We start from the raw sequence: 10,072 nt of genomic DNA, 5'->3' as shown, positions 1-10,072 counted from the left end.
AAGATTTACCTAGCTTTGACCAGCGGAAGAGATCTCCAGGTTAACCTTCACTGTGAAAGTCAATTTGGAGATTAGAATTATCTGACTGGGAAAGAAAAAGAAAGTAAGCAACCCTCAGGGGCAAAGAACCACTTTAGGCTGTTTCGGGAGACTGAAATGATCGCCTTAAGGGACAAGATAAAGTGAGGGGAAATTTTCAGTAATGTGAAAGCATTAAGATATTTTTCTGTAGTTGAGAGTATAAATTACATAGAAAATAGTCAACGTTGCCTTTAATTTATTACAATAAATGTCTTAAACCTTAAAATCTTATGAAATCTTATCATTAAAATTGGTCACTAGGAATCCAAATTTATTTTTAAAACTTAGATGTCTGTCGGGGAGTCATAACAGGACGGAAGCATTTTAAGGACTTCAGCACAGAAAGCTTCACGGATCCTCATTTACTGAGTGCAGAATGCTGTCTTAAATAAAAGTTAATATTGTAATACATTGAAAAAGAAAATCATCTAAAAGTATGAATTTAGAATCTTGAACAGTGTAGAAAGAACATCCCACCCATGATCTCCCTCTGCTCTATCTCATAGCCCTGTGCATTTACCATGGCGCCACAAAGGCACAATGGTTGGCACTGCTGCCTCACAATGCCAAGGACCTGGCTTCAATTCCTAGCTTGGATCATTCTATGTGCAGTGTCTGCATGTTCTCCCCATGTCTGCAAAGGTTTCCTCCAGGTGCTCCAGTTTCTTCCCACAGTCCAAAAAACATGCTGGTTAGATGCATTGGCCATGCTAAATTCTCCCTCAGAGTAACCAAACAGGTCTCATAGTGTGGCGACTAGGGGATTTTCACAGTAACTTCATTGTAGTGTTAACGTAAGCCTACTTGTGACTAATAAACTAACTTTTAAAATATGGCTAAACCACTTAACCTGCACATATTGGACAGTAAGGGGCAATGTAACACGGCCAATCCATCTCCATCTTTCGGGTCAAACCAAGTAAACTAACTTAAATTACGTTCGGACAAAGAAAAAGGGGGCAGCTCCCCAAAAGGAGGGGGAACAGCCCGAACAGAAACAAAAGGTACAAAGGAAACTTAAGACACGTCAAATCAAAATGTGATTATCGGGGTCTATAAGGCACCTCAGCTCCTGCGGTGCCCAACGGGCACGGAAGGCCTACGGTCAATCCATCTCAACTGCATATCTTTTGGACTGTGGAAGGAAACCAGAGCACCCAGAGGAAACCCATGCAGACATGGGGAAAATGTGCAGACTCCACATAGACAGTGACACAAGACTGGAATCGAATCTTGGTCACTGGCACTGTGAGACAGCAGTGCTAACTAACCACTGTGCCACCCATTTTTCTTGGGTTTTACTTTGCCCACTGCCTTCCCACATTTACAATCCAACTGGAAATGACTTTCTCTGTTGGTTCCTCACCTCCCATTTTAATATATCTGTGCCGCTTTGAATTGGAAAGAATCAATTGTCCCTTCTAGTTCTGATCGATTGAGATGGGGGGGCTGAGTTAATAATATTGGGGGAGGTGATAATATTCTGCCTCCACCTCAGTTAAAAGGACGTTTCGATCCTGTTGTATAGTTCCTGTGACATGTCTCCTCCCCACACTGGGGACTGGGCTCCCCTACCTACCTTTCCTGAAATAGAATTAGATTTGTACCTTAAAACACACATTGAGAGAAGGGAGGGAGTACATTTCTCAGCCATTGGTTATTTAAATACGTCCAGTGAACTGGTGATACGATTGATCTGAATTTGATCACCAGTAAATTGGGCTTGAAAATGGATGTTTGGTGTTTTGGAAAGCCTGGGGTGCTGCTGTGAAGAGTGGGGGGGGAGGGTGGGAGCCGCTGTTAACGAAACCAGAATTCGAGAAGCTAACTACAGATCAAGTTAAGTGTGGACCGGTTGCGAGCTGACGAATTCGGCAAGCCGCTCTCCCCGGTTCCCTTTCCAATGTCACAGAGCGTTTGTCTGAATGAAGCCACGTGTCAGAGAGTGTGGGGGAGCGGGGGACGAGGCAGACAGGGGGTGCACGGAGCTCGGAGCTCCTGGAATCGCAGGGAAATGATTGCAGCGGGCTCCCTCATGCCACACCATCATGTCTCTCGCTCGGCTCCCGTGTGTTGATGCACTGGAAGTGACAGCAAGGCGAGGTTCCTTCAAAGTCGCCGCATGAAGAGCTGCCCGAAGAATCTATCCGTGCTGGAGATTTCAATATGCCAATGCACCCGGTGACTGCGACTTTAATGTACAGGGGGATTTACACCATCCCTGATATCCTCAGCAACCAGGATCCTGTGGACATACCTGAGGATGAACTGGAAGGTGAGTGCTATCCACGTCTCTCTTCACACGCTGTGTTAGCTACCAGGACATGTTTGTTTGTTTAGGGGTCTGTTTTTTGCTACACCAGCAACCCCTGGTCTAACAGCGTTTGTTAATTCTTGAAAACTGTTGCTGGGAGAGCGAGCCCCAGCTCTTTTCCCTGTACCTGGGGGAGAGGATTCTGACTGTGGAAATGTGTTGCTTGTGTGAGACAGTTGAGGGATGGAGTGAGTGCGTTACAGAGAAGGTAAATACCACCTTCGCCCCCCTCCATCAATATTGCCACAAAACACAGATGGGGCGAATGGAAAGCAAAGGCAAGAACTGATAGGAAAAAGGGGGCCGAGTGTATGGGTTTGGGTTGGAGCTGGCTTCTGCTGCTATAGTTTCCACTCGCCAGTGGTGGGAGGGGGCACCAATTTTCCCCCCTTGTCCATATCCCGGTGCCATTGCTTTTTATTGTTGGGGACGGTGTGCTGCCTTACCTTGAGGGGGCTGAGCTGGGCAGCTTGCACTGGAAGGCTAGAAGTCCCCTCGCCTCAGACGTCAATCACCCCCTCAGATAATCTAATAGAGATTGAGAGCAATTCCCTGGGTGCATTAACACAGCCCTTGTTGTGCCAACGTGCGAACGTGTTGCTGGATCTCTGATTCATCTCTTGCGCACGCTGGGTAACTTTAGACAGTCATGGAATATTTGTCATGGGTTTAAAGAGGTTGAAATGGTGAGGTCTCACACTCCAGTAGCCCCATTAATAGTCTGCTGCTAACTATGCACAGGATTATCTGGCTAGGTCTCTTACTTCTTAAAGAATTTTGTCACGATCCGTCCCCTGAATTAGTTGCACACGGATCTGATCCTGAATCTGGTTTGTTAAAAAGTCAACCCGACACCGTTGGCAAGGAAAAGGAGCCGCGCTAGGTGGCTGCTATCTGTGTTTTCCACGTAACTTGCCGAGAACCCCAACATTGTGAATGAAGCAAAGTGCCCCGCGGGGCCATCAATCTCAAAAGTGACTGTCTGTAAACCTCGCTTCTCCCAACAGAGATCCGCGAGGCGTTTAAAGTCTTTGACCGCGATGGGAACGGGTACATCTCGAAGCAGGAGCTGGGGATGGCGATGCGATCACTAGGCTACATGCCAAATGAGGTGGAACTGGAGGTGATCATCCAAAGACTGGATATGGACGGTAGGAGGCAGAATGCAACTTCATGCATCCTGGCACCCTCTCATCGGGGTGTCAGGATGATCACAATAACCGCTGCCTCAGATCTAAGCACATTGCAACTGGGCGAGATGGTATCACAGGGTGTCTGTTTGCAGTCAGCTCCAGCAGAAATCATTGGTCTCAGCTATGGCTTCCTTGTTACCTTCAGTTATTGGGAAAATGTTTGCTGAATTTCTTTATTTCCCCTCCCTCTCTCTCTCTCTTAAACCTTGGTCTTCTGCTGCATCAGAACCAGATCACATCTCAACCTGAGATTCCATTACATACAGTCAAGTGGGTGGTGGAAAGGTTCATATATAAAGATAACGGGGTTTGTGGAAGCAACAGATTTCACATCAAAAATCTATCAAATTAATGAAACTAAACACAATTTCAAGGGCTGCATTATACCCTAGTGTTGAGCGAACTACAGGTGGAACATAATGCACCATACTACCACTTTAAATCCATGCACTCCAAAGATGTGCAGGTTAGGTTGCTTGGCCTCGCCAAATCGCCCCTTAGTATCAAGGGGATTTGCAAGGGGCGACTTAGGTAAGTGGGGTTACGGAGATAGGGCCTGGGTGGTCGGTGCAGACTAGATGGGCCGAATGGCCTTCTTCTGCACTGGAGGGATTCAATGATTATCCGGTAGGTAACATTGGCTGTCTTTCTAATGGAAGTAACGGTGGCTGCCTGCAATGTAAAATGGTTGTCATGATGTGGAGATGCCGGCGTTGGACCGAGGTAAACACAGTAAGTAATCTCACAACACCAAGTTAAAGCGCAACAGGTTTATTTGGTAGCAAAAGCCGCTAGCTTTCGAAAATAAACCTGTTAGACTTTAACCTGGTGTTGTGAGACTTCTTACTATGCAGTGTAAAATGCGATCCCTAGCTCAGCAACCGAGGTGGAGTGAAGTGTATCTAGGAGGGTGTGAAGGGCGGAGTGTGAACTTGCTGGAGGTATAACAATCTCAGATAGTTTGAATTGTCCCCATATAATCTCCTCACATTCAGGGTTGATTGCCCAACCCCCTGCACATGAAGTTTTTTGAGAATCCCGTCAAGCAATTGACAGGGATTTTAATGTCAAGAGGATAGCGAAGGTGCTGGAATTAGTCTCGGAGAAGGACTGTGTACTTTCCTAATGACCGAGGGAAGGGAACCTGAATTTACACTATTGTTCATCAGCTCTGAGCAGCAAATTTGACATCTACTTGATTGTATTTAACATGTCCCCCTTGCCTCTACCTCAACAGAGGGCAACTCTAACGTGCGTCACTGTGTACCTATTCGTTTTTTTAAACGTTGTGTTTTCCAGAAACTTGTGTGTATATTTGCGATGTGTTTTTAAAGGATGTTATTATAGTCTGTTCATGAGCTGGGGGTAATCTGTTATATTGAATCGGTTGATAGGATAACATCAGACCGCTCTGTCAGGTAGATGAGGGCACATACCACTGGAAATAAAGGGTGAGATTTGTTGAGGAGGAAATTCTGTGATTGGTCAAAATTAAACTTCAGATCAAGATAACAAACTTAGGTGTCATAAGTAGGCTCACATTAACACTGCAGTGAAGTTTCTGCGAGAATCTCCCAGTTTTTTATTTATTAGTGTAGCAAGTAGGCCTACATTAACACTGCAATGAAGTTACTGTGACAATCCCCCAGTTATTTTTATTTATTAGCGTCCCAGGTAGTCTTACATTAACACTGCAATGAAATCTCTGTGAAAATCTAGCTTTCTATTGGTGTCACAAGTAGACTTACATTAACACTACAATGAAATTTCTGTAAAAATCTCCTAGTTGTCAGTCTGCTGCGTGTTTGGATACTGAGGGAGAATTTAGCATGGCCAATGCACCTAGACATCAGACTTTTGAATTGTGGGAAGAAACTGGAGCATCTGGAAGAAACCCATGCAGACACTGGGAGTACGTGTAGGCTCCATACAGACAGTGACCCATGCTGGGAACCAAACCCAGGTCCCTGGCCATGAGAGGCAGCAGTGCTAACCACTGTACCACTGTGCCACCCTACTGGTGGGTATGTGGTAGGAAAATAACACTCCAGAAGTTCGAGCTCTTCTTTATTGGGCTAGATTAAGGTAAAGACCCTTCCTCAAAGAAAGGGGAACAGAGTGGGAAGAATGTACACAAACAGGAGGCAGACTTGATGATGGACGAATCACAGCATGCACTGCATTGACTGGAGATAATGGGAATCTACAAACCAAAGGGAAAATGAAATAGAGATGGATTGGGAAGGGCACTGCCAGGATGGAGTTGTGCCAACCTAGAACAGAAAGCAAGACCAAAAAAATCCAACAGAAAAGTGAAGTTCTGTCCCACAGTGAGGGGAAAACCTACTGCATCTTCTCAAATTGAGAGATAGTAGCAGTTACAAACCAGGTAAGTGTGAAGGGATACATCAGAAGCTCGGGTACATCAGAAGCTCAGCCACCTCCCACATTTGAATATCAGTGCCTTTCTTCAGGAGAATTGAATGTTCAAGTGGGATCATTGGAGACCATGATCATCCATGATCATAGTGAATAGAGGAAAAAGCTCGAAGGGCCAAATGGCCTCCACTTGCTCCTATCTTCTATGTTTGTATGTTTCTATGATACGTGTGAAAGTGAGAGTTTGCATTTCTGTAGCATCATTTTTAACATTCACAATGTCCCAAAAAGATGCAGAACCAATGAATGACTTGTAAAATAGATTTGTTGTACAACAGTCATCAGAAGGGGTGAATTTGTACTCCCCAAGCTCCTAGAGGAGAGAAGCGATTAGTTGACCCGCTTAGCTGGCATTGATTCAGAGATGAGTGCTGGGCTGCACGCTGAAATAACTCCTTTTCCCTGGGAGAACGTTGTCGGATCTTCCGCTTCCATCCTCGGTTTGACAAAATTTATCTCAAAACACACCACATCTGACAGTGCGGCACTCCCTCCGTGCGTGCTGCACCAAAACATGCTCCAGTCCTGGCCAGAGGCTTGAACATTCAGATTCAGATGCAGAGTGCTGGCATCACGCCAAGCTGATACATTCAGTGAGAAGGCATCCACTCTGTAGAAGCTGGTTCGTGTATCATTGTAATTCAGCGAATCGCACGATCCCAAATTATTTTAACCATTCCAGAAATTTGATGGTATAAATTTAAAATGCTACTTACTCATACTTACCGTGCGGACTTTCTAAGACGTACATTCATCACGAATCAATTAAGTAAAAATTGCTTCAGCTTTTTAGAAGTCGGAGGCTCGCGTCTTTTGAGTGACTGAACAATAATCTACTTAATGTAGCGAGCAACCAGTGATATTAGAAGCATTTACTCAGATGCCACGACATAACTCTCGGCCTCTCTCCATTTGGTAAAGGGAACGCATGGAAACATCAGAATGGATTTTGCGTCCAGAGGCATTTGCGCCTCCTTTACATTAATAACCGACATTAAGTAGATTATTGTTCAGTCACTCAAAAGACATGAGCCTCCGATTTTAAAAAAACTGAAGCAGTTTTCATTTCATGTAGTTTGCATTTATGAATGTATGTTTTAGGAAGCCTGCATGGTAAGTATGGCTAAATAGTATTTTAAATGTCTATTGTTGGCTCATAGTTACTTGAACCTCCTTCATTATTGAGTTGGAGATGCTAGTGTTGGGATGGGGTGGATAAAATAAGAGATCACAGGACACCAGGTTATACTCCAACAGATTTATTTAAAATCACAAGCCTTGGGAGCACTGCCCCTTCCGCAGGTGAAGTGGAGAAAGGTGCCCAAGCACAGAACATATAGGCAGAGTGACAATAGCCCCATACTCACAGGTAATTGAGCATCACTCAGTCCATATATTCTGTGCCTGTGCTCCTCTCCCCACTTCACCTGAAGAAGGAGCAGTGCTCCCAATGTTTGTGATTTCAAATAAACCTGTTGGACTATATTCTGGTGTCCTGAGACCTCTCATCTTGTCCTTTATAATTGGCTCCCAGGTAGAGTCACAGAATCCCTGCAATGCAGAAGGCCGTTCAGCCCATTGAGCCTGCATCCACAATAATCCCACCCAGGCCTTAGCCTTGTAACCACATGTATTTACCCTGTCTCCTGACACTAAGGGGCAATTTATCATGATTAATCAATCTAACCCACACATTTCTGCACTGTTGGAGGAAAATAGAGCACCTGGAGGGACACGGGGAGAATGTGCAAACTCCACATGGGTAGTTACCCAAAGCCAGAGTTGAACTCAGGTCCCTGGCAATGTGAGGCAGCAGTGCTAACCATTGTGCTGCCGTGACAACCTACTTTACTATTGGCTCCCAGGTATTTTTGCATCCTTTATTGGCTCCCAGGTCCTTTATTATTGGCTCCCAGCACTTTTGCCTCCACTATTACTGGCCTCTTCCTTGCCAGGTTCCCCAATACAACACCACCAGATTTCTTAACTATTCCAAAGTGAGACGGTAAATGCTGCAGCCCAAATTCCTCCAGCACTTGATGCCGCATGATTTATGAAGTGGCTAAACTTCACTGCATGCACAACACCTGCTCCTAGTAATTGGTTGAAAGACGTACTGCTGGGTTAAACCTGCATTGGAATTTGTTAAATGATCTTAATGCTGCTCAAAGTATCTTAACATCTGGACTACTTTTGGCAAGGCGATGTAAAAAGATTACCAGATTTTTACCTACTGTACTTTCTTTTAATTTAATGCAAAATGCTGCGGATGTTAAAAATAAAATCAGAAAATGTTGGATCAATCCAGCAGGTCTGCCGAGAGAGAAACACAGTTAACTGGTCTGTTTCCTCTCTCCTCAGATGCTGCCAGACCTGTTGAGTTTTTCTAGCATTTTCTGTGTGCTTTTTTGAGAAGGTAATTCTAACTCTACATTGGTAATTACAGGGAATAATAGGGTCCCTCTGGAAGATAATTTGCCTTAAGCATGATTTGAACATGGCCAGAAATCTGATCAACTATTTTTACCTTTCACAAATCCAGCATTGTTTGAATTTCAATTGATGAAGGTTAACACAGGAGGGCATTCTGCAATTCCACCAGTGTACCGAATTTGGGTTTTTTTTGCCCCACTTGTGCACATGCATTATAAATGAACCTGTGGGTATATGATATAGAATACAAGTATTTTTCATTATGATTCCTCACCTCCCTGGTATTGTTTCCTTGTGTGAGTTCATCATCTAGGCAAGCCATTTAAGAGATTGCATTCTTAACTTTTTTAATCTTAGGAAAAATATAAACATGACTATAGATAGAAAGTGCGAGGAGGACACTGGTCTGTGTTTGCTGCCATGTTGAGGATTCTTGCTTTCAATTAACAAATATCAGCAATTTCCTTATTAGCTTTGCTTGCTGTAGACTTGCTGAAGGTCATTCTTAGTGGCATAATTAAATAAAAATAAGACATTTTAATCAGTTAGACCTGATCTTAATATGCTTAGCAAATAGGAACATTTTGAAATATCACCAAGTTTGTGGCAGAAATAAATAGCCCACAAGATTTTTTTTACCAGCAAGCATAAGGATGGCTGCTATTGATGGATACATTGCAGTGGATGAGATGCCAGCCCAGGACCATTGGGGCAATTTTAACCTAAAGAGAGATTTGCATTTGTATAGTGCTTTTCAGAACCTCAAGGTGTCCCAAAGAGCTTTACAGCCAGGGAAGTACTTCTGAAGTGCAGTCACTGTTGTAATGTAAGAAACAAAGCAGTCAATTTGTGCACAGCAGGCTCCCACAACAGCAATGTGGTCATTTGAGATGTTGATTTGAAGGATAGGTATTGGCCAGGATACTTTGGGTAACGCCCCTGTTCTTCTTCAAAATAGTACTTTGGCTTCTTATACTTTCACCTCCGAGAGCAGACAGGGCATCTCATCCAAAATAGAGCATCTCCAACAATGTAGCACTCTCTCAGTATTGTGCTCATTGTCAACCTTGACTTCAGTGCTCAAGTTTCAGGAGCTGATACAACTGAGTCAGCTGCTTGTTTTACACCTCCCCTGATTCATAATAATAGACCATAAAATCAGATGGATGTAAGACAGCCTACCCCATCTTATCCATTTTCTGCTAGACAATTTAGGTTAAAACTGGCCCCTAAAAGACTCCATAAATGAAGAAGCAGATAATAGCTGAGGCAGTTGTGGATTCCACAGTTGAGTCATTTAGTGAGCCATAGAGGTGCAATGTACCTGTGAACTCATATTCTTTACAGAGGCTGGGACTCAGAAATGTGCACAATGATCTGAAGAGGTAGTAACCATCTGCAATGGATTATCACTGTCAATGAAAGGTATTATTGGCCTCAGGTGTGATGCTCTGAGTGATTAGGACAATTAATCTTTTTACATTAATGCAATGTAAAACCTCAGACTGAGTTAAGATTACTAAGTTGTACTTTGGTGTGCTGTATGAGAGTAATGTGTCTTTCCGGAGTACTTACAATGAATTATGCAGATATGGATTCAAGACTATACAAC

The 10,072-nt window shown here is 43.8% G+C and overlaps 1 protein-coding gene across 1 annotated transcript in view; it reads left to right on the top strand.

The window, feature by feature from the left end:
• Nucleotides 1–2,012: 2,012 nt before the first annotated feature.
• LOC145356091 (calcium-binding protein 7) overlaps nucleotides 2,013–10,072 on the top strand; it is a 63,932-nt gene continuing 55,872 nt past the window's right edge. Inside the window, exons 1-2 of the mRNA XM_080208695.1 lie at nucleotides 2,013–2,356; nucleotides 3,403–3,546. Of these exons, the coding sequence (XP_080064821.1) occupies nucleotides 2,248–2,356; nucleotides 3,403–3,546 (253 nt within the window). The 5' untranslated portion in view covers nucleotides 2,013–2,247. The remainder of the gene's footprint in view (nucleotides 2,357–3,402; nucleotides 3,547–10,072) is intronic.

This window comes from Carcharhinus amblyrhynchos, chromosome 20 (genome assembly GCF_965287045.1).
Source record: "Carcharhinus amblyrhynchos chromosome 20, sCarAmb.v2.hapA, whole genome shotgun sequence".
In the NCBI taxonomy this organism is placed as follows: domain Eukaryota; kingdom Metazoa; phylum Chordata; class Chondrichthyes; order Carcharhiniformes; family Carcharhinidae; genus Carcharhinus; species Carcharhinus amblyrhynchos.
Note: the sequence above shows the minus strand (reverse complement) of the source record. Positions and strands in the feature narration are given on the sequence as shown.